The 27425-nt window shown below is 46.1% G+C and overlaps 2 protein-coding genes across 5 annotated transcripts in view; one reads left to right on the top strand and one right to left on the bottom strand.

Moving 5' to 3' along the window:
* Positions 1933-21607, top strand: SYNC (syncoilin, intermediate filament protein). Of its 4 annotated transcripts, none has more exons than XM_013999124.2 (5): positions 1933-2076; positions 8145-9327; positions 17980-18104; positions 18275-18360; positions 20117-21607. In XM_013999124.2, exons 1-5 carry the CDS (start codon positions 2024-2026, stop codon positions 20125-20127), a joined length of 1458 nt encoding a protein of 485 aa, XP_013854578.1. In that variant the 5' UTR covers positions 1933-2023; the 3' UTR covers positions 20128-21607. The 4 variants fall into 4 exon arrangements, with proteins under 4 accessions (XP_013854578.1, XP_005665242.1, XP_003356339.1 ...); XM_005665185.3 differs by having other exon boundaries at positions 18275-18351; positions 20117-21603; XM_003356291.5 differs by lacking the exon at positions 18275-18360.
* The window catches only part of RBBP4 (RB binding protein 4, chromatin remodeling factor), a 19724-nt gene continuing 13723 nt past the window's right edge, over positions 21425-27425 (bottom strand). The window contains exons 8-12 of the mRNA XM_013999126.2: positions 27347-27424; positions 26132-26208; positions 25757-25814; positions 25557-25667; positions 21425-22399 (exon numbers count right to left, since the gene is read on the bottom strand). Coding sequence (XP_013854580.1) covers positions 22334-22399; positions 25557-25667; positions 25757-25814; positions 26132-26208; positions 27347-27424 — 390 coding nt within the window. The 3' untranslated portion in view covers positions 21425-22333. The remainder of the gene's footprint in view (positions 22400-25556; positions 25668-25756; positions 25815-26131; positions 26209-27346; position 27425) is intronic.

The following is a 27425-nucleotide window of genomic DNA, read 5'->3' as shown; positions in this document are numbered from 1 at the left end:
TTATGTGGGGGAGGGGCACATCAGGCAAAGCCTTTCTGGGGAGATGACATGTAAGCTGAGACCTGAAAAAGAGTGGACATGGAGAGTTGGAGAGGGTGTTCTAGGCAGAAGGGGACAGTAAGAGCAAAGCGAAGGCCTAGAGGTGTTTCTGAGACCCTGGGGGATTCACAGTTTCAGCCTGAAGAAGGGCACACAGGGAGGTTAAGAGGGGTTACAGAATTCAGTTTCGGGAACTGCCTGGTGCCAGGTCCTGGGTTGGGGGTTGGAGGGGAAAGGATAGCCCTTCTTAATGCCACTCTTGCTGCCTGTTGCCTAGCACCACAGCAAACAGTGCTGCTGGCAGGCCTGGCCCTTGCTCCCTCAGCACCCCTCTGACTGGCAGCAACTGTCAAATGACCAGCCACGGAGGCTTTGCCAACCTCCTCCCCTGGAATATTTTAGAGGTAAGTCAGAAAATGACCAGCAGCCTCCAAAACCCAACTTTTTCTCGTGCATACCTTACAAGGGTGTATTTGGCTGCCCTTGGGTGTTAATCTCCCACCCCCTTGCATCAGACAGAGAGATATAAATATACCACCGCAGGCAGCACTCATAACCTGGATAAATGACTCGCACCAGGCCCTGGTCACACACAGACCCCACAGACGACTCTCCACACATCCGCTTGCGAGCGCCCCTGATGCTCTCACCCTTCAGTCCTCAAGTCACTTCTAGGCACAGTCACACACACACACTGTATACACGCCCCTCAGCCCAGTCACGACAGCCACAGCATGGCCACGCCAACACTCCACAACCAGCACCAGCACTACTCAAAATCACCGCCGCCTCGCTATACAGTCACACGCTCCTATGCCCACTCACAGGCATGTACCCCGCCCCCCAGTCATCACAGGGTCACGCGTGGACACACAATGCCAGTCTCCCCGCCACACTCCATACGCACAAACACGTGGCGTTCATACAGTCGCCAGCAGGCACAGAGATCCCAACACACAGCCCACATGCGTTCAACAGAGCCGCACTGCTGCCCCACCCCCACCCCTCGCTGCAGGCCTCTCTGATTAAAGACATCCAGCCCCTCCGCTTGTTATGGTGCACAGCATTCTTCTGCGATTGAGTCAAAGAGCTCCCCAGACAGAGGGGCTAAGTGGAAAAAAGGCATCAGGAGGGAGAATGCCGGAGGCCCAGGTCTGGAAGGGGCCAGACAGCTTCTCGCTTAGGGAGAAAGCAAGCCTTCAGTGTTTAAGTTTGATCCCCACACTGGTGGACTTCGAACTTGGGGAAGGGGAGCGCGCCTTGGAGTGGACCGCACTGCGGGCGGGGGTGACAGGTGGAGCAAGCGGAGAGACCCCAGGAAACCTCGCAGCGCAGGGGCGGAGAGCGGGTTAAATACGGACTCAACCTCAGAGGCTCCAACCCTCCCGAGCAGTCCTCCCACCGCCCTTCTCCAGGCTCCCGACTGTCCCCAAATGGACGGGGTGTGGCGTTACCCCTCCTCCTCCAGCCCTTGGCGACAGCTGCGGGGCACAGCTCTCAGGCGCCGGGGGAATCGCAGGGCGGCGGCGGACACCCCTGAACTCCTGCGGGCGGCGGGCGGGGTGCTGGGTCCCTCGAGGTCCCCAACCCCACACCCAGCCCCCTCCCGGGACGGCCGGGCAAGGCAAGCGCTCCCCTGGAGCTGCAGAGCCACCTTCCTCCCCGCACCCCCGCAGCTAGGACCCTTGAAAGGGAAGGGTGGAGAGAGAGAAGGTTCGGGAAGACCTAGGGATGGCCGGTTTTGGAGACGCCGACCCCCCATACCCTTCTCCCCCGGCTGGTCCCGGGAGGGGCGGCCTCTCCCCGCCCCTGGGCCGCGCGGCCGCTCCCTCCTCCCGCGGAGGAGCCCGGGCCAAGTGGGCGCGCCCGGCCCGGGGCCGGCGGGATCCGGTGTCGGCTGCAGCTGGCAGTGCTGCTGGCGGGCGCGGGCGGCCCGCGGGGCCGGCTATTAATACCGCGGCCGCCCAGCCCGGGTCGTGCAGCCATGGCCAGCCCGGAGCCCCGGCGCGGCGGGGACGGCGCCGCCCAGGCCGCGAGGTAGGAGCGTCCCGGGCCCGCGTCGCCGCCTCTGGGGAGGGGGTGCCGGCGGGATCCCCTCCCCCCGCGAGCGCCTGTCGCCGGGGCGGGGGGCGGGGCAGGGGTCCAGCCGGGGTGGGGCACGGGGCGGAGCCACCGGCCAAGGGAGAGCGGGGAGTCCGGCCTGGCCAGCACCTCCGTTTGTCTGGGGCTTTTTATAGTCCCCCCTCCCCCTCCCACGGGCGGCGTGAGGGTTAACCCCTTTACATTAGAGGGCATCAATCGTCAGATGCCCTTCGGCCCACAGGGGCCAAAGACGCTACCCGTTTTCTTTCATTCCTCACCCCAAAGGCAAGTGGAGATGGAGGCCTCCAGCTGCTGAATTCGCCCTGTGGAAGATGCTTGGTGCAAGGTTGGGCAGCGGCCAGCTTAGAGTTGAGAGTTCAGGAAGCTCATTCTCTCTGGTCCAGGGCCTGGCATGGTGTGGGGGCAGGGTCTCCTGTCCTAGACCCGCAGGAGGGCCTTGGCTGGCCAGGAGCCCTGGAGGGGAGGCTCTGTCCCTCCCTCCCTCCCTCCATCCATCCATCCCTCCATCCATCCTCATAGTGAGCTTGCCACTGGTTAGGGGGAAGGGACCTGTGGCTGAAGGGTTTGAGGTGAGGAGGCAGCGTTTCCGCCCCAGGTTAGCCTGTAGCCCTGGACTTCCTACTGTACCAAGAGGTAGAGGTGCAGATACACACACGTGACGCCCCTCCACTGTCACAGTTTGACACATACACTCACTTGTACTGCGGTACCCACATGTGGGTACACACGGAGCCAGCCACACACCAACTCAGGCCTGCACAGGGTCACAAACACTCCAGCCATAGCCTTGCTGGACAGGGTAGGGAGCTGCTGGAATACTTGAGGGACAGGGACGGAGTGGCAGAGGTGGCCCAAGGAAACCTGAAGTCAGGGGTCACAGCTGAGCTGCCTCCCTTGCCCCCTACCTCCCATCATCACCTTTTTCCCCCAGCTCCTTAGAGAGAGGCAGCTGTGTGAGGGCAACACCTAACAGAGGCCTGGCACTGTGGGTGGGGTGACCGAGGCAACATGGTGTGTGGTAACAGCGCTGCCTGCGAGTCAGGAGACCTAGGTTCTACTTCCAGCTTTGCCACTTGACCTTGGGCAAGTTTCCCCCTTGGATCTCAGTCCATTGCTGCCTGTCTTCTACAGAGCCCCACCCTGGGGTATAGAGAAAATAACTGCGCTTGTCCTTAGGAAATGGACTGTCAGGGAAGATAGACCCAGGCACTTCCATAATACAAAGCACTTAGTGCAAAGATGAGCTGCATACAAAGTGCCTTGAGAACACGAGAATGCAGGTTGTCTGGGAGATGCTTCACAGAGGAGGTGGAGTTTGAGCAGGGCTTGAGGGTATGTAGAAATTTGTTAGCTAAATAGATATAAATATATTTTGAATGCCAGGGCCAAGCTCTATTATATCTGCAGTAACTGTTTGACTTCTTTCAGACCTCATGCCTATTCTAAGAGGAGAGTGATAAAAAGGAGCTCTGGCTCTGGAGCCAGACTGCCAGCCTTCTCTAGGCTCCACAATTTACAAACTATAGAACTTGGAGATTTTTTTTTTTTTTTTTCTTTTTAGGGCCACACACGCGGCACATGGAGGTTCCCAGGCTAGGGGTTGAATCAGAGCCACAGCTGCCGGCCTACACCACTGCCCCAGCAACAGCAGATCTGAGCCGCATCTGCAACCTATACCACAGCTTATGGCAACGCCAGATCCTTAGGCCACTGATTGAGGCCAGGGATCAAACCCGCAATCTCATGGTTCCTAGTCAGATCATCTCCACTGCGCCACCATAGGAACTCCAGAACCTTGAGATCTGTAGTCCGCTTTGGTTTCCTCATCTAAAAAATAGGGATAATAGATGAGCATTGTATAAAAGAGTATTCTGGTAAAAGAGTACTCATCTAAAAATTGGGGATAATAGATGAGCATTGTATAAAAGAGTATTCTTGTGCCTGGAACACAATTACATCATTCCAGGGTGGTGGGATGAGCAGCCAGAACATGGTATGAGGGCTGTCTGCTGGGAAAGCAGGGACTCTGTCGAGGATCTGGGTAGGGCTGACTGGCTGAGCAGGTGCACCCTTCCCAGCACTAGGAGATCTACCTTTCCAGGTAGTAGGACTGTTCTCTAGTCAGGTGGCATATAGCGAGCTATATTTTCTCAGCTGGTCTCTTTAGATACTGTGGGCTAGGAGTAGGGGGTGTAAAAGTTAACACATGTTGGAGTTCCTGTCGTGGCTCACTGGTTAACGAATCCGACTAGGAACCATGAGGTTGCAGGTTCGATCCCTGGCCTTGCTCAATGGGTTAAGGATCTGGCGTTGTTGCCATGAGCTGTGGTGTAGGTTGCAGACGTGACTCGGATCCCGCGTTGCTGTGGCTCTGGCGTAGGCTGGTGGCTACAGCTCCGATTAGACCCCTAGCCTGGGAACCTCCATATGCCGTGGGAGTGGCTCAAGAAAAGGCAAACAAACAAACAAAAAGTTAACACATGTTCCAGATCATCAAGCACTGGGTAGACTGTGGGGAGTAATGTGAGATGAGGCTGAAGTGTGTTGGGGCCACATGGAGAAGAGCTTTGAATCTTTGCTAAGCAGCTGGCTCTCTATGGGTGAAGTGGAGCAACATGGTTTGCTTTATATTACGGCAAGCCGCAGCACTGTCAAAGATAGACTGAGAGGAGAAGGCTCGTGGGAAGGCTGGTACAGAAGTGCAGGTGAGAAGTGATGACTTGGACAAGGGCCCGGGCAGTGGGGTGAAGAGGGGGGTGGAGAATGGAGACTTTCTGAGATAGAAATGTCATTTCTCAGTGAGTTTGGTTGTTTCAAGACTGCTTGTCTCATCAGCCTGGTATATGGTGACGTGTTTCTCTGAGCTGGAAAATACAGGCGTAACAAGCTCAGGGAGAAGGATGGTTTGGTGGCAGATGAGTTTGAGGGGCCAAGTAACATCAGCTAAAGATGTCTAAAAAAAACCCACTCCATCTCTGGCAAAGGGACGTGAATGGACTAGGTGATTGTTGAGTTGTCTTCAGGCTTTAGGTTTCGGTGCACCCAGTGACGTCTGGAGCCTGGTGAAGCCACATATTTTGTGGTTTCTAGAGAGCCACCAGGAGATGCAAAAGGGAAGCCAGGGCTTCCTGGAGTGTTAGAGAGGAGGATGGAGAACACAATGATTTAGAATAAAAATAATCTTTGCTAGAAACTTGGGGGTAAGAAACAGCACTTAAAACTTGAACACAAGTAAGCCTTTTCAAGGCAAATAAATCAAATTCTATGATATGTGGGGCTTTTCATTTACACTTTCTATCAAAAAAAGTTTATGGAAACCACATTCAGATACTCCAAATGCACCAGTTATAAAACAGACCGCATTTCTTTCTTTTTTTCTTTTTTTTTTTTTTTTGTCTTTTTAGGGCTGCACCTGCAGCATATGGAAGTTCCCATACTAGGGGTCAAATCAGAGCTGTAGCTACTAGCCTACACCACAGTCACAGCAATGCCACATCTGAGCCATGTTTGTGACCCACACCACAGCTCACAGCAATGCCAGATCCTTACCCACTGAGTGGGGCCAGGGATCAAACCATCATCCTCATGGATGCTCATTGGGTTCATTATTGCTAAGCTGCAAAGGGAATTCCAAGAACCATTTGAAACAGAAAATACTGGGAGTTCCTGTTGTGTGGGTTAAGAACCCGAACCGGCTAGTATCCTTGAGAATTCAGCTCTGACCCCTGGCCCCACTCAGTGGTTTGAGGATCCCGTGTTGCCACAAGCTGAGGCATAGGTTGCAGGTGAGGCTTGGATCTGATGTTGCTGTGGCTGTGGTGTAGGCTGGCAGCTGCAGCTCCGATTTGATCCCTAACCTGGGACCATATGCCACTGGTATGGCCCTAAAAAAGACAGGGGGAAAAAAAAGGGGATCATAGAACTCTAGTTTAAGAGCACTTGCTGAGCTCCATGCTCCAGAAAACAGCCAGCAGCTTACTGTAGAGAAATGCCCTTCCTCACGGGGCTTAGGTCGGAACAGCAGATGCCTCTCTTATTTACCCACAAGAAAGCCAGACACAGACCCTAAAATGCCCATTCTTTGTCTCATAAATGATTAGCTGAACTGTTTGTCCCCAGTGACCAATCTGGACAAAGTGCCTGCTAACCTGACCAAAGTTTCATCAGGCTCCCCAAGAGCCCCTGAACTTGTCCTTAACACTGGAACTGTGAGCAAACCGCTCTGAAGGGAATTAGCCGGCCTCAGGGGCAAATGCTCCCTGGTCCACTGTCTGACCATTCCCTCCTCCAGCCTCCCTGTACCTGGTCTTTCTAGCCTATTGACTCCTCCCTATAAAAGAAACTCCCTTGCAACATGCATGGACCTAGGGATTCCCATACTAAGTGAAATAAGTCAGGCAGAGAATGACACACATTGGATGATACAACATATATAAAGAATCTTAAAAATAATACAAATGAACTTATTTACACAAGAGAAATAGACTCATAGACATAGAAAATGACCTTCTGGTTACTAAAGGGGAGAGCAGGGGTGGAGGGATAAATGAGGAATTTGGGATGAACAGGTACACACTGCTGTATATTACATAACCTGGGAGTTCCCGTTGTGGTGCATCGGAAACAAATCTGACTGGCATCCGTGAGGATGAGGGTTTGATGCCTGGTCTTGCTCAGTGGGTTAGCGATCTGGCATTGCGGTGTAGGTCTCACTGTGGTGGTTGTGTGTGTACCTGGAGCTGTGGTATAGGTCTCAGACGCAGCTCGGATCCTGTGTTGCTGTGGCTGTGGCCTAGGCCGACAGCTGTAGCTCCGATGTGACCCCCAGCCTGGGAATTTCCATATGCTGCAAGTGCAGCCCTAAAAAAGCAAAAAGAAAAAAAGTAAAATAGATAACCAGCAAGGACCTACTGTATAGCAAGCACAGGGGACCACATCCAGTATCTCGCAATAACTTATAGTGGAAAGGAAACTGAAAAAGAATATATATATATATATAGAGAGAGAGAGAGAACGAGCGAGTGAGCAGTGGCCAGGATGGGCCAGTTCTTACAAGATGAAGTTTTACAGGAACAAGAGATATGATTTAAAAGTATCTGGTGTGAAAAAAATGTCTTAAGAGTTTTAGCATTTGTTAAGAATGTGGTGGAGCTGCCCTATATGCAAGGGCATCTTTTTATTTATTTATTTATTTTTGCTCTTTTTTTGTCTTTTCCAGGACCTGCACCTGTGGCATATGGAGGTTCCCAGGTTAGGAGTCTAATTGGAGCTGTATCCTCCGGCTTACACCAGAGCAACAGCAACACCAGATATGAACCACGTGTGCGACCTACACCACAGCTCACTGCAAGCCGGATCCTTAACCCACTGAGCGAAGCCAGGGATCGAACCTGCAACCTCATCGTTCCTAGTCGGATTCATTAACCAGTGAGCCACGACGGGAACTCCCGCAAGGGCATCTTGACGGCAGCCAGAGAAGTGTAGCGGCCAGAGAAACTCACCTGGGTCCTGCTTCCTGTGCCCATCTCCAAACCATAGCAAGCCTGTCCATGGAGCCTGTCAAAAAGAAGTGACCCAAAGGAGGAGGGCACTGGAAACCTTGGCATGCATGGAATAATTGAAGGATAAATCACTTTCTTTAAGTGTTTAAAGAACTTACATGGAAAAGAGGTTAACTTTGTCTAATTCTGGAAAGAACAATCAAGTCTAGGGGAAAATTGCAGGGAAGCTTTTACCTCAATACTAGAATTTTCTTATGACAGTGGAACAAGTAGTGGCTTAGGTGTGAGTTTCCTGTCCTGGAAGCAGAGCCATGGACCACACGGGGATGTTGTCAGGTTTAAGCAGTGGGCTGTGTGGGGATAGGTGGATGGATGGGAGGGGCAGACAAGTGCCCTCTGAGATGTGAGAACTTGACATAAGCCAGGCCTGTGGCTTGGTGGCTCTGTCACAGACCATTCTTGGATTGCGGCTGCCCTCTCACCTTGTCATTTCTCTTGCAGGGAAACAAGAGCAGAGGCCACTTCTCCTCTTCAGGAGGGGAACTCTGAATCCCTCTATCAGTTGGGGACCTGGAACCCAGAAGTTACTCTCTCTTTGGAGGGGACCTTGAACTTAGAGGACATTCTCTACCTGGGGGACCCAGTTGACCTTGACGAGGCCCTGTATGTGGAGGAGACCGAGAAGCCGGAGGAGACGCTGCATATTGAGGAGACCAGGCTGCCGGATGAGGCCCTGTATGTGGAAGAGCCCGTGAAGCCGGAGGAGATGCTGTACGTGGAGGAGACTGTGAAGCCGGAGGAGATAGTGTGTGTGGAACAGACCATGAAGCCAGGAGAGACCACAAGCCCAGAGCCGATCACCTATGGGGGAGAGACAGTCCCGAGTGAGGAGAAACCTAACCCTGAGGAGAGCCTCAGAGCCAAGCCAAATCCCAGCACAGATGGGAGCCTGAGCTTAGAGGACCTGGAGTTGCTGGAGGGGCGTTTCCAGCAGTGTGTCCAAGCTGTGGCCCAGCTGGAAGAGGAGAGGGATCAGCTCATCCATGAGCTCGTGTTGCTCCGGGAACCAGCCCTGCAGGAGGTGCAACAGGTCCACCAGGACATCCTCGCTGCCTACAAACTGCACGCCCAGGCAGAGCTGGAGAGGGATGGGCTGCGGGAGGAGATCCGGCTGGTCAAGCAGAAGCTGTTCAAGGTGACGAAGGAATGCGTGGCGTACCAGTACCAGCTGGAGTGCCGCCGGCAGGACGTGGCCCAGTTTGCCGATTTCCGGGAAGTGCTGACGGCCCGGGCAGCCCAGCTCTCGGAGGAACTAGCCCAGCTCCGGGATGCCTATCAGAAGCAGAAGGAGCAGTTACGGCAACAGCTCGAAGCACCTCCAAGCCAGAGGGATGGGCACTTTCTCCAGGAGAGCCGGCGGCTCTCTGCTCGGTTTGAGAACCTCATGGCAGAGAGCCGTCAGGGCCTGGAGGAGGAGTATGAGCCTCAGCTACTGCGGCTCCTGGAGAGGAAAGAAGCTGCGGCCAAAGCCCTGCAGAAAACCCAGGCCGAGATCCAGGAGATGAAGGAGGCTCTGAGACCACTGCAGGCAGAGGCCCGGCAGCTCCATCTGCAAAACAGGAACCTGGAGGACCAGATCACCCTTGTGAGACAAAAACGAGACGAGGAGGTGCAGCAGTACAGGGTAGGCCCATGGGCATGAGAGGAAGTGTGGTCTTTTAGTCTGGGGAGGAAAAGGTGGCCAGAGTCAAATGTGTCTGGGCTGTTGGCTAGTGTCACATCTGGGAGGAACAACTTGTTCTTTGGGGTCACTCCTTTTTTTTTTTTCCTTTTTAGGGCTGCACCCACAGCATGTGGAGTTTCCCAGGCTAGGGATCAAACTGGAGCCACAGCCACAGCAATGCGGGATCCGAGCCTCGTCTGCAACAAACACCACAGCTCACGGCAACACCGGATCCTTAACCCACTGAGCAAGGCCAGGATCGAACCCGAAACCTCGTGGTTAGTAATTGGATTCATTTCTGCTGCGCCATAATGGGAGCTTCTCACTCACGTCTTTGCTCCGTTTTCCATTTCTTTCTTTCTTTCTTTTTTTAAAATCTTTTTTCCATTTCTTTCTTTCTTTCTTTTTTTTTTTTTTTTTTTTTTTTTTGTCTTTTTGCTATTTCTTTGGGCCGCTCCCGCGGCATATGGAGGTTCCCAGGCTAGGGGTCTAATGAGAGCTGTAGCCACTGGCCTACGCCAGAGCCACAGCAACGCAGGATCCGAGCCGCGTCTGTGACCTACACCACAGCTCACAGCAACGCCAGATTCTTAACCCACTGAGCAAGGGCAGGGACCGAACCTGCAACCTCATGGTTCCCAGTCGGATTCGTTAACTACTGCGTCACAACGGGAACTCCATCTTTTTGCCATTTCTTGAGCTGCTCCCACGGCACATGGAGGTTCCCAGGCTAGGGGTCTAATCGGAGCTGTATGTAGCTGCCAGCCTACGCCAGAGCCACAGCAATGCAGGATCCGAGCCGCGTCTGCGACCTACACCACAGCTCACGGCAACGCCAGATTTGTAACCCACTGAGCAAGGCCAGGGATCGAACCCACAACCTCATGGTTCCTAGTTGGATTTGTTAACCACTGCGCCACGAAGGGAACTCCCGTTTTCCATTTCTTTCATTTGGGCCTGTGCTAGGGCTGAAAGTAACCTGCATTCTTAGTTTACACAGCATTTTTTTTTTTTTTTTTTTTTTTTTTTTGCTATTTCTTTGGGCCACTCCCGCGGCATATGGAGGTTCCCAGGCTAGGGGTCTAATCGGAGCTGTAGCCGCCAGCCTACGCCAGAGCCACAGCAACGCAGGATCCGAGCCACGTCTGCAACCTACACCACAGCTCATGGCAACGCCGGATCGTTAACTCACTGAGCAAGGGCAGGGACCGAACCCACAACCTCATGGTTCCTAGTCGGATTCATTAACCACTGCGCCACGACGGGAACTCCTACACAGCATTTTGATGCCAATGATCTCACTGGATCTTCATTAATCCTCCAAGTCAACTATTATCATTTTTTTATAGATGAAAAACTGAGGCTTGGTGAGTTGAAGTAATTTGAACTCTAGGCTGACCAACCCCAAGTATCTCAGTGCTCTTTCCGTAGCACAATTTTGCAACCCCAAGTGAATCACACCTGGGTTTAAACAGCGCAGGAGGTAATGAGGCTAAGTAGAATTCATTCGCTTCCCTTCCCCATATTCACCCTCAAGCCCCATCTATTTGATCTCTGGTCAAAGTTTTCCAGTCTTAAAAAACTGGGATGAAATCTATAAATCTCTATTCCTCATTTTCCTTTTTTGTGCATTTGTTACCATTTCACTTGTATTCAAGCTATTTCTGATTGTGAGCCAGTTCTAATTCCTTTTAGAATAGAGCAGCCTATAAACACTAAGGGCATAAACACTTCTCTCCCCCACAGACTGTGAGCTTTCAGAAAGTAGGGAGTATGTTTTTCTTATCTCTGCCACCAGGCTCAGAGTACACATCAATTAAGTGCTGACTTAAGGGCTGCTGGGCACCGTGAGGCGACTACAGAAGTGTGGCGCTTTTCAGAGTGTCACCAAATGCAAGTTCGTGTGCCTGACGCACAATGAGGTCAAACAAACCAACTGAAACGTCGGAGTTTGGACCAGAGAAAGGTTTGAAGGCCCATGGAAGGAGAACAGGTAGCTTGTGCCCCCTCAACCCTGAACTCCCTGAAGTGTTTCAGCAGAGCATTTTTAAGGGCCAAGGTGGGGGTTGGTGGGCCACAGGGTATGTGATCAGCTCGTGCACAAGTCTCTCATTGGCTGATGTTGAGGTAATGGGTGTTAACATTATTAATTCTTAGGTGCCAGAAGATCTGGAGGCTTTGTGCTCATGATCATCAAGTAGTTTATTTTTTCCATTCGATGGTGGTGGTTTTTAGCATCAGAAAAACTGAGGAAATATGCATCAGATATAATTATCTAGATACTTCAAAGAGGAGCTAAAGCGGCGGCTATGTGGGAGGGTCTGGTTCCATTACAAGAGCAGTACTTTTGTCTTTGGAAACACACATTCTTGGGGTTCCTGCTGTGGTGCATTGGGATTGGTGATGTCTCTGGAACTCTGAGACGCAGTTTCGGCACAGGGGGCTAAGGATCTGGCCTTGCTTCAGCATAGGTCGAAACTGTGGCTCAGATCCTTGGTCCGGGAACTCTGTACGCCAAGGGGCGGCCAAAAAATAAAAAATGAATCACACTTGCCTTTATTTATTTATTTTTGGCTTTGCCTTCGGCCTGTTTAAGTTCCCAGGCCAGGGATCAGACCAAGCCACAGCAGTGACCCAAGCCACTGCAGTGACAATGCCAGATCCTTAACACACTGCACCACGAGAGAGCTCCCAATTTTATAATTTTTTTTTTAGGGTCTCACCTGAAGCATATGGAAGTTCCCAGGCTAGGGGTTGAATCAGACCTGCAGCTGCCGGCCTGCATTACAGCCCCAGCAATGGCAGATCCCAGCTGTGTCTGCAACCTACACCACAGCTCACGGCAATGCTGGATCCTTAACCCAATGCATGAGGCCTGGGATTGAACCCGTGTCCTCATGGATACTAGTCAGGTATGTTACCACTGAGCCACAAGGGGAACTCCCAATTTTAATATATTTTATTTAAACCAAGAGATCTAAAATATAACTTGGGCGCATGAGGGAGATGAAAAGCTGGTAGGTGAATTGAACTGTAAAGGTAGGTCAGGACAGAGCACATTAGACTTTGAAATCCAAACTAGGGAGTTTGGACTCTATTCAGTGGTCAGTTACATCCTTAAAGATATTTAATCAAGGGAATTAACATGATTGCCTCTCTAAGGAAACAGAATTGGTGGCAGTGTGTAAGATGCGCTAGAGACCCAGGGGCAAGGGAGACTAAGGAAGCTACTACAGGTAAGTGGAGACAGCAGGAAAAAGAGGAAGGATGCAAGAACAAATGTAGAATAAGCGTGACTATAAAATGAGTGGTATGGAGTTCTCATTGTGGGAATGAACCTGACTAGTATCCATGAGGATGGGGTTTGACTTCCGTGGGTTAAGGATTTGGAATTGCCCTGAGTGGTGTAGGTTGCAGACATGGCCCAGGTCTGACGTTGCTGTGGTGGTGGTATAGGCCTGCAGCTGCAGCTCCGATTTGACCCCTAGCCTGGGAACCTCCATATGCCATGGGTGCAGGCCTAAAAATGAAATGAAATGAAATGAAATAAAATAGTAAGTGGCTTGGGGAGATGTGAAGTCAGAGGATGCTAAAATTTCAGGCAGGAGTTCCTGCTGTGGCTCAGGTCGTTGTGGAGGTGCGGGCTTGATCCCCAGACCAGTGTTGCCACCACTGTCTGGAATTCAACCCCTGGCCCAGGAACAGGGTGCACCTGTAAAAAATAAATAAATAAATAAAGCAAAGATTTCAGGCAAATGTAATTAGGATAGTGGTGCCATAAGTAGGGAAGTCTTTGGATTAGAATTTCTGATGCAGTACTAGGGTTGTAGAGGTTTTTTTTTTTTTTTTTTTGTCTTTTTAGGGCCCCACCCACAGCATATGGAGGTTCCCAGGCTAGGGGTCTAATCAGAGCTACGGCTGCCAGCCTACACCACAGCCACAGCAATGCCGGATCTTTAATCCACTGAGCAAGGTCAGGGATCAAACCTGCAACCTCATAGTTCCTAGTTAGATTCATTTCTGCTGCGCCATGACGGGAACTCTGAGTTGTAGAATTTTACCCGTGACTTTCATCACTGTCCTGGAGTTGCTTCAGATTCAAAGATCTGCGCAGCTTTCCAAAGATAGTTCTGGAGTTCCCCCTGTAGTGTAGTGGGTTAGGGATCTGATGCTGTCGAAGCTGCCACTTGGATTCAATCCCTGGCCCAGAATTTCCATGTGTCTCCATTGCGGCCAATAAATAAATAATTTTTTTTAAAAAGAGATCATTCTTGGAGTTCCCATTGTGGCTCAAAAGTAATGAACCTGACTAGTAACCTTCAGGATGTGAGTTTGATCCCTGGCCTCTCATTCTTCTTTTTAGGGCTTCACGTGCAGCATATATAAGTTCCCAGGCTAGGGGTCAAATAGGAGCTGAAGCTGCAGGCCTATGCCAGTCACAGCAATACCAGATCTGTAGGTCTGTGACCTATACCACAGCTTGCAGCAATGGCGGATCCTTAAACCACTGACGGACGCCAGGGATTGAACCCACATCCTTATGGATACTAGTTGGGTTCATTTCTGCTGAGCCACAATGGGAACTCCTATGAAAAACAATCTTGATGAGTGTATCCCCTCATTATAGATAAAGTAGAAATAAAAGTCTGAAGGAGCTAATTCTTTATGAAATGGCTTCTTTCTAAACTGCCAAAGGTCACATATGGCATCTGACTGCTTTTCAAAGATACACTTCATTCCTTTTTTGTCTTTTTAGGGCCACACCCAAGGCATATGGAGGTCCCCAGGCTAGGAGTCGAATAGGACCTGTAGCTGCTGGCCAGATCCCCATGCTGTATGGCAGGACCCATCACCCATCTGTTCCAAATGCAACAGTCTGCATCCACCAACCCCAAAGTCCCCATCAGTCCTCCTGTTTATCCCCTCTGCCCTGGCAAACACAGGTCGGTCCTCCATGTCCATGATCTGCTTTGTAGATAGATCATTTGTACCATATTTTAGACTCCACATATAAGTGATATCACATGGTATCTTTCTGACTTCCTTCACTCAGTATGAAGAGTTTCTAGTTCCATCTGTGTTGCTGCAAATGGCATTATTTTATCCTTTTCATGGCTGAGAATATTCCATTTTATAAATGTACCACATCTTCTTAATCCATTCATCTGCCAGTGGACATTTAGGTTGTTTCCATATCTTGGCTATTGTGAATAGTGCTGCAGTCAACTTACAGGAGCATGCATCTTTCAATGAAAGTTTTGTCCAGATATACGCCCAGGAGTGGGATTGCTGGATCACATGGTAGTTCTTTATTTGGGTTTCTGAGGAATTTCCATACTGCTTTCCAGAGTGGTTGTACCAATTTACATTCCCACCAACAGGGAAGGAGGGTCCTCTTTTCTCTACATCCTCTCCAACATTTGTTGTTGACTTGTTAAGATGGCTACTCTAACTGGTGTGAGGTGGTACCTCATTGTAGCTTTGATTTGCTTTTCTCTAATAATTAGTGATGTTGAGCATTTTTTCATGTGCCTGCTGGCCATCTGTGTGTTTTCTTTGGAGAAATGCCTCTTTAGGTCTTTTGTCCATTTTTTGATTTTTTTTTTTTTTTTTTTTTTTTTTGCCTTTTAGGGCCACACTTACAGCATATAGAGGTTCCCAGGGTAGGGGTCAAATCAGAGATATAGCTGCTGTCCTACACCACAGCTTCAGCAACATCAGATCTGAGCTACTCTGCAACCTACACCACAGCTCATGGCAACGCCAGATCTGTAACCCACTGAGCAAGGCCAGGGATCGATCCCAAAACCTCATTTCCACCACGGCATGTGGAAATTACTGGGCCAGCACTTGTGGCCTGTGCTGGATCCTCAACTGACAAAGGTTTACTCTCCAAAATACACAAACTACTCATACAACTCAACAAAAAAAACAGGAGTTCCCATCTCGGCTGGTGTTGCTGTGGCTGTGGCACAGGCCAGCAGCTATAGCTCAGATTCGACCCCTAGCTGGGGAACTTCCATATGCCACGGTGCGGCCCTAAAAAGACAAAATAAATAAATAAAAATAATAATATTAAAAACAAACAAAAAAATGTCTAGTAGCCACACTAAAAATGTAACAGGTGAAATTAATGCATTTTATTTAACTCAATATATCAAAAATATTATCATTGCAACATGATTAAAACCTGAGGCATTAGGAGTTCCTGTTGTGACTCAGCGGTAACAAACCTAATATCCATGAAGATGCAGGTTCGATCCCTGGCCTCCATCAGTGGGTTATGGATCCGGCCTTGCTATAAGCTGTAGTGTAGGTCGCAGAGTGGCTCAGCCCCCACTTTGCTGTGGCTGGCAAATGCTGCTCCAATTCGACCCCATCCCTGGAACTTCCACATGCCGCAGGTTGTGGCCCTAAAAAGACAAAACAAAAATTTGAAGTATCATACACACACTCACATTTATATGTATACCCACACATTTCATGTGTGTATGCCAAGTCTTAGAAATCTGCTGGGTTATCTTACACTACAGCACATCGACTAGCTCTATTTCAAGTATTCAGTAGACAGAGGTGGCTAGTGACTTCCATACTGGACAGTGAAAACCAGAGGAGAAATGGAAGGTCTAGTCAAACTAGAGAGGGTCTGAATGCCAGACTAAAGAAAGTGGAAAGCCTATAAATGATGGAGATGATAAAGCAGTTTTAGGAAGTTAACCTAGTGGTGCCTCATATGATTGACTGGAGACTGTCCTTAATGCTTGTCCTTCTAACAATACTTCATCCTCTGTTAAGAGCTTATCATTGATGGGGCAGACTCCTTCCCAAGCATGTACTTTTGAGGCCTGGGAAAGTGGGGCACAGAGATATGCAGATGCTCTCCTTTAGAGAACATGCTCGTAGGTGGTTAAGGCCTCATCTGTGTGGAAATGTGGTTAGGCACTAAAAAAGACCTTTTGCCAATGTTGATGAAAGTTGAGATTCAGGAGTTTCCGTCGTGGCTCAGTGGTTAACGAATCCGACGAGGAACCATGAGGTTGCGGGTTCGATCCCTGGCCTTGCTCAGTGGGTTAAGGATCCCGCGTTGCTGTGGCTGTGGTGTAGGCTGGTGGCTACAGCTCCCATTAGACCCCTAGCCTGGGAACCTCCATATGCCGCAGGAGCGGCCCAAGCAATGGCAAAAAAGACAAAAAAAAAAAAAAAAAAGACAAAAAAAAAAGAAAGTTGAGATTCAACCAGAGTATCAAACACTGCAGATTGACACGCCACAGATATATCAAGAATTACTCAAAGAACGAATTATTTAGGCTCTTTTAATGATAGTATGCACCCAAACTTGGATTCTTAGGTTATTATTCTTCAAAATCAGAATTTTGAAGAATTTCCTACAAGGTGCAGTGGGCTAAGGATCTGGTGTTGACACTGCAACAGCTTGGGTTGCTGCTATGGGTTGGGTTTGATCCTTGGTGTGACCAAAAAAACCAAACAAATTTAAAAAAATGAAAATATCTTCCAATTCTAGTGCTCCCTTCCCAACTCCCCCAATGCTTCCTGGGGGCCCATGTCAGCTAGCTATAAAGCCAGAGACCGATGTGCTGACATCTTCCTTAGGTCTTTCCTCAGGTATTAATCCTAGGCAGAGACAATGTACAGAACACATCCTGCCCAGTTTCAGTAGAATGGGAAGCAGTCATGTGAGGACCCCTGAGGGCCTCCAGGACATAACACCTCCACCTTCCAACTTAGCACTTTAGAATCAACTGTCCTTATGCATAGCAAGCAAAGGATATAGAAAATGAACAACCATGATATCCTCAATAATAAAGCATCTATTTGCACCTTATAGTAAGTACTAAGATATCTGACTTAAAGGAGCTTCAAATATAAAACCATATTTACCGTTTTTCCTTTGAATAAACAACTCAAACATCTTCTAAAAACGGACTTGTTATAGAACAACTTTCCTAAAATTCTAGTTAATATTCAAGAAAAATTACTTACACAAAGACTTGATTTCTTTCAACATAACATGATTAGGAGTTCCTGCTGTGGCTCAGCAGTAACAAACCCAATTAGTATCCATGAGGACGGGGGTTCAATCTCCGGCCCGGCTCAGTGGGTTAAGGATCTGGCATTGCCCTGAGCTGAGGTATAGGTTGCAGATGTGGCTCGGACTTGTATTGCTGTGGCTGTGACAGAGGTTGGCAGCTAAAGCTCTAATTGACCCCTAGCCTGGGAACTTCCATATGCTGCAGGTGCAGCCCTAAAAAGACAAAAAAAAAAAGAAAGCTGTAGTAAACAGGCAAGATGCCTTTTAGGTCACCACTTTCAAAAATAGTATGTCAAAACAATGTCTTTGGAGCTGGCTGTAGCACAGTGGGTTAAGGTCTTGTCACTGCATTGCATTGGCTCAGGTTTGATTCCTAGCCTGGGAACTTTCTCGTGCCACGGGCATGCCAAAACCCCCCACAGCTTCTTAAGATAATGAATCTGTCAGTCAACCTCAACACTGCTCTGCAGATTAAACAATGTGTAAGAAAGTGCTTTGTAATATTACAATGTCAGGTTTTTCTTGTTTGGCTCATCAGAAATGTTCTTGATCCTCTCATGCAGGAACAGCTGGAGGAAATGGAAGAACGGCAGAGGCAGCTAAAAAGTGGGGTGCAACTCCAGCAACAGAAGAACAAAGAGATGGAGCAGCTAAGGATCAGCCTTGCTGAAGAGCTCTCAACTTATAAGTCAGTTTTTGCTTCTACCCAAATCTCAACCAACCCCAACGTTGGGGAGGGCTGATGTTGCTCAGGGGAAATTTCTCTTGACAGTGAAAAGCCAAAAAAGTAGTTTGAGAAGTGATTTTCAAATTGTGCTCACCCTTAGACAGATGGAAAATGGCTTTCTTTTTTTTAAGGGCTATGCTACCCAAGAGCCTGGAACGGGCTAGTGCTCCCACTTCTGAGGCGGGTGGAATTGAGACACAGTCTCAAGGTGATCCTTGTGGGTACAAGAATGGTGTTTGCATTGAATTGCTGCTTTCCTAATCTAAAAATACTAATGCCTTAAAAAAATACTAAGTGTGTGTCTAATGACAAATAAGTCATTTAGGGATAACATATACCTGCAAATGCATTCAGGCTTCATTTGGAGTGTTTCAATTTCTAGCAGGACTTAAAGTTTGCCTGAATTATCATCAGGAAGTCTAGAACAGGATACAACATCTAGGTTCTGTGCATTTCTACTTTCCTCATCCTACCTGACCCCATCTGCTAACTCAGTTATGCTGCCTGATTCAGACTATGACAAAAAAGGCTAAATTAAACTGTTAACAGTTGTGTCAGAAGCTGAAGAGGGTGTTGTTTATAGACTAAAGGTACATAACTGTTGCTTACTTTGCTAAACAAGCAACACTTATCCACTAATTTCTTTACTTAACAGTATGTTCTCTATTCTTCATATTCTCCTGGATAAAGAAACTAAGGATTAAAAAAGGTCTGTCAAGTTCAATACTAGATCAATGTCCCTAATTTTTTTATGGCCGCACCCCAGCATATGTAAATTCCCAAGCCATTGCAGTCAGATTTTTCTTTTCTGATCCCATTGCACCACAGTGGGAACTCCTTGCAGTTGGATTCTTAACCCACTGCACCACAGCGGTAACTCCCAAATGTCCATAATTTTTAATTCCCTAAGTAATCCTACATCCTAGATACAAATTCACAAATAATTATTATAACTGGTACTTCCCCTAACTTCCTAGGGTTTTGTTTTAATTTTTATTTGCTAGCCACACCTGCAGCCTATCCAAGTTTCCAGGCCAGGGATCAAATCCTAGCAGCAGCTGAGACCTATGCCAAGCTGTGGCAAAGCTGAATCTTTAACACACTGTGCCAGGCCAGGGATCAAACTTGCACAGCCCCAGAGACAATGCCAAATCCCTAACCTGCTGAGCCACAGTGGTAACTTGTTTTTCTTTTTTTTGATTTCTGTTTTCTAGGGCTGCACCCATGGCATATGGAAGTTCCCTGGGTAGGGGTCGAATTAGAGCTGCATCTTCAACCTATGCCACAGCTCATAGCAACACCAGATCTTTAATCCACTGAGCAAGGTTAGGGATAGAACCCTGCATCCTCATGGATACTAGTCAGGTTCTTAACCTGATGAGCCACAACATTAACTCCCTCCTGTTTTATCTAGGCATAACTGACTACACTTATTGTTTGGGAGATTTCCAGAACATTGTAATTGAAGAAAATGATGTTAAACACTTCTGCACAGATCAGATTTAAAGTACAAGGGGGGAATTCCCTTGTGGCTCAGCAGGTTAAGGATTGTTTTGACACTGCCAATGCTTGGGTAACTGCTATGGTACAGGTTCAAGCCCTAGCCTGGGAACTTCCCTATACCTCAGATGTGGCCAAGGAAAAAAAAAAAAAAGACAAACGATTAACCCGAAGAACTATAGAATTCTAGGCCTTATAATATCTGTGTGAGGTTAATGTGGGCATAGAAAATTTTTAGATAGTCCCTCCCATCATTATTACACAGGTCACCATTCATTCTGTTTTACAAATAGGAGGCACCCAATTATTTGCTAGGGGAAAGTCTTCCCTGATTAGATATAAATCACACTCTTGGCAATCTGTCCCCAGCATAGCCTGAACTAAGCTTCCAAAGTTTTGTTGAAAACTTTATATTGTATTATTTCAGTTGCAGAAAGTTTAAACTTATATCTTTTTCTCTCTCAACTTTACAGGGGCTGTTTAGAAATGTACGGTCGAATCTGTAACCAAGAAACAACCCAAAAAAACTTAGCAAAGGATCACTAAGTACCTTTTGGACAATCTTTTTTTCCAAACAGAAGGGAGTGCCAGGGACTTGGCAAGCACTTCACCCTGGGAAAACACTGGCTGACCTGTTTAAAAAAGATTCTGGAGGCAGAATACTATCAGTCAACTCTTAGCTGGATTCTATTTCAATGGCTGCTGGTACTGATCTCAATGCACTGAGGAATGGCAAAGTGAGTCTCCCATCACCCAGCAGCAACCTTCCATATGTACAATAAGTAGAGGATGAATGTACAGACATACCTTCAGTGCTGTGAAGAATGTACCTTGTCTTGGGTTGACCCAAACCAAAAGCTTTTTTTGGAACACAGGTGGGATCTTTAAAAAAAGGCAGCCAGTTTTCATTACAGTTGACCCTTGAACAACATGGGGATTAACTTGCATATATCCAAGGTTGCTCCATATCTGTGGATTCAACCAACCACTAGAATAGTACTGTGGTGTTTACTATTGAAAAGTATCTGTGGACCTGCACAGTTCTAACCCTCGTTTTCAAGGGTCCACTGTATTTGGGTTTACAGTTTGAATTCTTTTGTGCCATGAGAGTTAAGAGTTTAAATGAATCCTTTTACAAAGTTAATTTTTCTTTAAGTCTGTGCTGATTCGTGTGGATTTACTCTTGTATAAAGGTAATTTTCACTATACTCTAAAAGAACTACAGACTTAGAAAAACAACAACAACAAACCCAATCGAGATTTCCCTAAGGATCTTACTCATGAAAATGATTCTGGGTCAGAGTGATGTACTCAGTTAAATTGGGTGAATGGCAAAGAACCAGCCATTTTATCTAGATACGGCACCTGGCTTTAAAGAGCCTATTTTTCTAACCTCTAAGTACAGGCCCCAGTGAAAAACATACTGGGGAGATTCAACCTCTCTATGAGAAAAGGTCAAACACCTTTTCCAAATTTAATATTGCCTTAAATTCTGCCACACTGCCTTTGATATTCTTGAAAGTCCATGTAGTTCTCTAGAGATAGACTTCAAAAAGATGATATTTTATCAAAGACTAATCTGTGCACCTCTGATTCAGTGTTTTATGTCTTTCACTTTCCCTGGAGTAAAGCTCTTTTCTATACTTCTGAGTCTATTATATTTAATTCTGTTCTTGGTAGTCAAAGAGCACAGGAAATAAATGTCATCTGAACAACTCTTTTAGAAGCCACAGATGTGTTTGATGGATGTTATACATTAAATAAAACCCATCAGCATGGGGTTATGTAGAAAAGCAATTTATTCCATTATAAGCACTTACACAGTTAGTCATGGAGATTAACAGGCCTGCTGGTGAAACAGGTCACCCAAAATAGAGATGGTATCAAACTAGTGGTCAAGGACTAACCCCTAAAAAAAAAAAAAAGCAACTCTTATCCAGGATTAATTTAATTTTAAAAACAAATACAAGCTATCAATTCACTCTTCTCAACTTAACTGGACAGTCTACCTGTGGTATAACTGTCCGGTAAAAACATACATCTTTACAACTTGGTGGTCCCAAGTTTTTAAAAAACCATTTCACAGAAAGGAAAGAAATAATATGAAAACAGCTCAAGAAACACACTAACAAGCAAAAAATATATGGGGAAAGAGGAACATGTAGTTTTGACTTAACTGAAGAAACTGAGAGGAGACTGGTCTATTTAAGAAAATGTGCATCCTGGAAAGTTAGGTGTGAAGATTTTAGAGCAGGAATTGATGACTAGAATCTCCCCTACTTCCTGAATAAAAATGACATCCTGCAGTATTTATACTTCATGGCTCAGACACCTACCTTAGTTGGCTCTATCTCTTATTCTAACGTTTACTTAAATTGAGTCTGAAAAACTTGGGGAGATAGTATAAGAAGAAAAATAACCACACACAACATTCCCCTTTCTGTGGCTACTTTAGACCTTTGTTACTAGAAAATTCCTGAAGAAAATTTAAATATAAGTCTGTGGCTTTGCTGAATCAAGAAGCCCTCAGTTAATATTTAGAAAACACCTTCCGTTTGGACTAATAACACTGTTGGAACTTATTATAGAGGGATAACCAAACAAAGTCTGTGTCTCAAAACCAGTGTTAAATCAATCTCAGGGTTGAGAGGAAGAAAGGGGGAGTTTAAAATTACAAGTGCAGACATTATCTAGGACCCTTGTCCCTCTGGATCCACACTTCCTTCAGGGTCTTCATCATTATAAATGTTTTCCGCCTGCCAAAAATAAGAAAAAGAGAAGGGTGTTGAGTAAACATGAAGCTACTTCTTGAACGTAAGGTTTCAAATAGATGAGGCCAGGGAGACAGATTGTAGGGCATACAGTCTGTTTTAACTATTTAACTCAGCAGTTGTTTGATGAAAGCAGACACAGACAACCTACAAATAAACAAGCATGGCTGTGTGTCAATAAAAACAGGCAGCTGGCCACAGCCCAACCCCCCGGATTGGGATATTTCAAAAAAAAAACCTGAAGTATAATTACCATGTCTTGACAATCAACCGTGAGTACTTTAACCAGACATTACTCATTAACAGTCAAAAAGTAAAAACCACACAAATGTTCAGTGACTGATGAACAAAATTATATATCCACACAATGGTATGTTATTTAGCAATAAATTAGTCATATATTGTATGATTTTATCTACATTAAATATGCAAATATTCAAATCAACAGAGAAAGTAGATTGATGGTTGCCTAGTACTGGGTGGACTGGAAGAAAATGGGAGTGATGGCTACCAGATGTGGGGTGTCTTTGTGGAATAACCAACTGTGGTGATGGTTGCACAATTCTGTGACTGTATGAAAATTACTGAATTATATATGGAGAAAAAAAAAAGAGAGAGAATCCCTAGTCCCCAGCAAAATCATGTTCCAAATCTCAACTTGTAAATATTTTTTAAAAAGCTGCTCTTGGAGTTCCCATCATGGCTCAGTGGTTAACGAATACGGACTAGGAACTATGAGGTTACGGGTTGGATCCCTGGCCTTGCTCAGTGGGTTAAGGATCTGGTGATGCCGTGAACTGGGATGTAGATCACAGACATGGCTCGGATCCTGCATTGCTGTGGCTCTGGCGTAGACCGGCAGCTGTAGCTCCGATTAGACCCCTAGCCTGGGAACCTCCATATGCTGTGGGTGTGGCTCTAGAAAAGAACAGCGACAAAAAGCTGCTCTTGCATAAGATAAATTCTACTTCTACTACTTGATGAAATATCCATATCCCAAAGCATCTTGGAAACCACTTTCACTTGGGCAAAATTCACTGTTCTTAATATCTAATATGCACAAATCACTAGGGCAGATGCTGTAGAGGATGGGATAGTCTCAGTTTATAATCTGATTACAGGGACAAAGAATGTATGCAATGGTATGATATAATCTGACAACAAATGTGTGGTTATCTTTTCCCCAGACACTGACTTGGTGCCCAACAATTCAATTCAGTCCTGACACTGCCTAGAGACAGGACTGTAGCCAAGGGCTCAATCTCCTAAGACTGTCTTTACCTCAGCAGCCAGTGCCAAACTGAGTGCCTAGGCGCCACAAGCACATCTGTCCAACTTGGTTATAAATTTGGGGGTTAATACCCCCCATTTGATGTGCTGAAATGACTGGCACAACTCAGGAAAAGTGTTTTACTGGGTTATTGTAATGGTTATTAACTCAAGGATAGCCAAATGGAAGATACACTAGGCAGAGTAGGGAGGGAGCACAGCACTTCCACACTCTCTGGTGGCATCAATATATTCATCAACCCAGAAGTCAATCAAATCAAAAGCTTTTTATGGAGCATTCCCAGGAGTTTTTATAGGGGCCCCGTATGTTACGTCCTTAGCTTAAACTCAGGTGTAGCCGAAAGGGGATCCTTATAAATAGCAATAGAGACTCCTACTACTCAAGAAATGCCAAGGGTTTTAGGAACTCTGTTCCAGGAACCAGACAAAGACCAAATACTACTGACTATACCACAATTCTAAAAAAAACCGAGTAAAGTAACAACCTAGACTGGAGGTGATGGCTTTGAAAGTGATCCCTCGCCTTGCTCAGTGGGTTAAGGATCTGGCGTTGCTGTGAGCTATAGTCTAGGTCGAAGATGCGGCTCGGATCTTGTTGCTGTGGCTGTGGCAAAGGCTGGTAGCTGCAACTCCAATTCAATACCTAGCCAGGGAACATTCATATGCTGCAGGTGTAGCCTTAAAAAGACCAAATAAATCCAAAACACCAAAGCTTTTTTCTTCTTTTTCCTAAAATGCCTTTGACAGGCTACTTAAGGCAGCCCATTTCGTTTTCTTGTTAGAACTCCTTACATTATTTTGGGGGGGGGGGGAGCTGCACCTGCAGCAGGTACAAGTTCCCAGGCCAGGGATTGAACCCGAGCCACAGCAGTGACAATGCCTGATCCTTAACTGGCTGAGCCACCAGTGAACGCCACTTGTATTATTATATATTAGACATTATAGTATTTTGATTAAATTCTAAGCACTGTGAAAATTCAAAGAAGGGCAATAGTCTCTACTTGGGATATAAAGACAGGCAATGTTTTTTGAAATCTAGTCAAGTCTCATGGAGAAATGGTACCATTTGATGCTGTGACATTGTGATAGGAACTGTACTAGACATGTTCACAAGCCATTTCAAGGGAATGACCATTCCTAAAGAGTCAACTGCTAGCAAAGAGGGAGAAACAGGAGGCAAGCCGATAATTAGGTTACTACAATAGCCTAGCAAGTAGTAATGAGAACCTGACCAAAAAACTAAGTTGTGGAAAAAGAAAAAGGAATGTTGGTTGTGCCTGTTTGAATTTGTAAGATGAGTACAGATGGACAGAGATAGACAATATAAACTTTGACAAGTGAACTAGGCCTAGAGGTGAACAGACAATGGAGGAAGATGATTTCTCAACTCTGGTGAGCTGGGAAGACATTGGAGCCATACAGAAAACAGCAAAGTCAGGGGGAAAGGGGAGTAAACAAAGTGGGGAAAGAAGAAAAAGCAAAGGGGAGAAAGAAGAAAAGATCAGGTTTTTTGTTTTTGCTGTGCTGCATGTAGAAGTTTCCAGGCCAGGGATTCAATGTGACCTGAGCTGCTGCAGTGACAATGCCTGACCTTTAACCTGCTGCACTACAAAGGAACTCTACCCCTCCCACACCTTTTTAAAAAAAAGATCAGTTTTGTTGAGTCTTGAGACACCAGTGAAACAACTAGATAGAGTAGGCAGCTGAAAATGATAATATGTAGTTAAGTACTAAAGTTACACTCCTTGGGAGTAAACTGAACAGAGCTGCCAGTTACTCTCATGAAGTATATAGGTATGAAGTGATACTAGGTTTCATTCATTTAAACTCACCTAAATAAATAAACACTTACCATTTGCCACACCTGCATGATATTGTCTTCTGATACAGAACAAATCACCCAAGGTTCATTGGGATTCCAGGAGAAATCAGATATCTTGGCAGTGTGACCACCATGAATAAACTGAAAGAGGGAGGAAAACAAAGATGAAAAGCAGATAGAGGACAATAAATTACAAACTATTTCTGTACTGCTCAACATCTGTAACATACCAACAACTCCGGTGGTCCATCTTCTGCATCTTCTGGGGATTGTTCCTCTCCAATTTTACTAACATAAAAAAAGATTGTTAAAAATTAAAATGGATTGACTTTGAGTAACTTTTTTTTTTTTTTGCTTTTTAGGGCTGCACCCAAGGCATAGAGGTTCCCAGGCTAGGGGTCCAATTGGGCTATAGCTGCCGGCCTACACCACAGCTCACAGCAACGCCAGATCCTTAACCCACTGAGCGAGGCCAGGGATCGAACTTGCAACCTCATGGTTCCTAGTCGGATTCGTTTCCGCTGAGCCACAATGGGAACTCCTGAGTAACTAATTCTGCAAAGTATAAGAAAATAACTGCACAGAGTAATTATAACGAGACTTACCTCAAATCCCAGACATTCAGTCTGCGGTCAGTACCACTAGAAGCCAAAATAGTCTCATTGTGAGGCGACCACTGAACCTATACATAAGAAAATAACCCATCAATTAGAAAATTTGAGAGGGAAAACACCTAACATTACATTTAATAATTTAATCCAGTACTAGACCTAAAATACCAGGTTTTGCTCTATCTCATCTTACATTTTTTAAGAGCTCATCTATTCTTATTGCCCAGGTCAGGCTTCTAGCCAAAGATCATCCAATGTTGACCTAAGAACTAAAGTACAGATCTCTCTCTCTCTCTCACACACACACACACACACACAAATTATTTACTCAGTACTTACAATGAATTCAGCACTAAACACAGGACTGACTTAAAAAAAAAATGACTCCTTACAACAATTACTGAAGTTAGCCACTATACATACAACAATCACATGATCAGGATTTAGGGGAAAATCTGGATGCTCTCCAGGCAAGAAACCCATTACAAGCAAGGAAAAGAGAGGATGAAGACAAAATGTTTGCTGGAGCAGGCTGAGGGCAGAAAATGAGGTTAAGAGACTAAGTGTGTAGGAGTATGGCTCATCCTAGAGCCCAGATCAGACAGTACATTCATAAATCAAAATCAATTCTAACTACCCTTAAGTGTTTAACACTTGACAAAACAATCTTATTATAGTAATTCTAAATGGACTCTTTCTCATTATAAAATTCTAAGCTCTTTGTATAGCAAAGACTATACTGTACTCCTCAATGCCCTTGCATTAAGCTTTGAACATAATGAAACAATTATTTCTTGAATTGAGTTGGAGTTCTTTCATGTTATAAGAAAAGAGCTTAATTAAACTGATGAAGCAGAAAACATGGAATTAGTACAATAGGTTTGAACTTTGAAATTGATATGGCAAATTATAAAAGATACAGGCATAAAAATAAGGGAAGAGAGAAGCATCAGGAACAAGGCTGATAAAATAATCAGTTACTAATTTTCTTAATACTTCAAGAATGTAGATGAACCAATGACCAGTTTGAGAAAGTATAGAAATAATGGCAGGAAAACAATCCCAATTCTTGCTGAGATTAGCATAGGTATACAGAAGATTTTAGTATTTATAATAATAGGACAAAGCACAAGTGTGCCCACTCCCATAACCAGGTTTTCCTTAACAAAAAAAGAAAAGAAAAAAAAAAGGAGTGTTAATTTTTCTTACCTGGAATATCTCATCCTTATGTGATTCAAAGGAATGCAACTTAAGTTTCAGATTTCTCAGATCCCACAAGGCAACAGTC

Source organism: Sus scrofa, chromosome 6 (genome assembly GCF_000003025.6).
Source record: "Sus scrofa isolate TJ Tabasco breed Duroc chromosome 6, Sscrofa11.1, whole genome shotgun sequence".
NCBI classification, from domain to species: domain Eukaryota; kingdom Metazoa; phylum Chordata; class Mammalia; order Artiodactyla; family Suidae; genus Sus; species Sus scrofa.
The sequence above is the reverse complement of the archived record's forward strand: the minus strand, read 5'-3'. Positions and strand labels throughout refer to the sequence as shown.

What these genes read in the sequence shown, in the direction of transcription:
- SYNC (XM_005665184.3), top strand. Translation starts at nt 2,024, where the DNA reads ATGGCCAGCCCGGAGCCCCGGCGCGGCGGGGACGGCGCCGCCCAGGCC. An exon ending in GGCGCCGCCCAGGCCGCGAG is followed by an intron (nt 2,077 to 8,144) that starts GTAGGAGCGTCC and finishes TTTCTCTTGCAG; the next exon opens with GGAAACAAGAGCAGAGGCCA. An exon ending in AGGAGGTGCAGCAGTACAGG is followed by an intron (nt 9,328 to 17,979) that starts GTAGGCCCATGG and finishes CCTCTCATGCAG; the next exon opens with GAACAGCTGGAGGAAATGGA.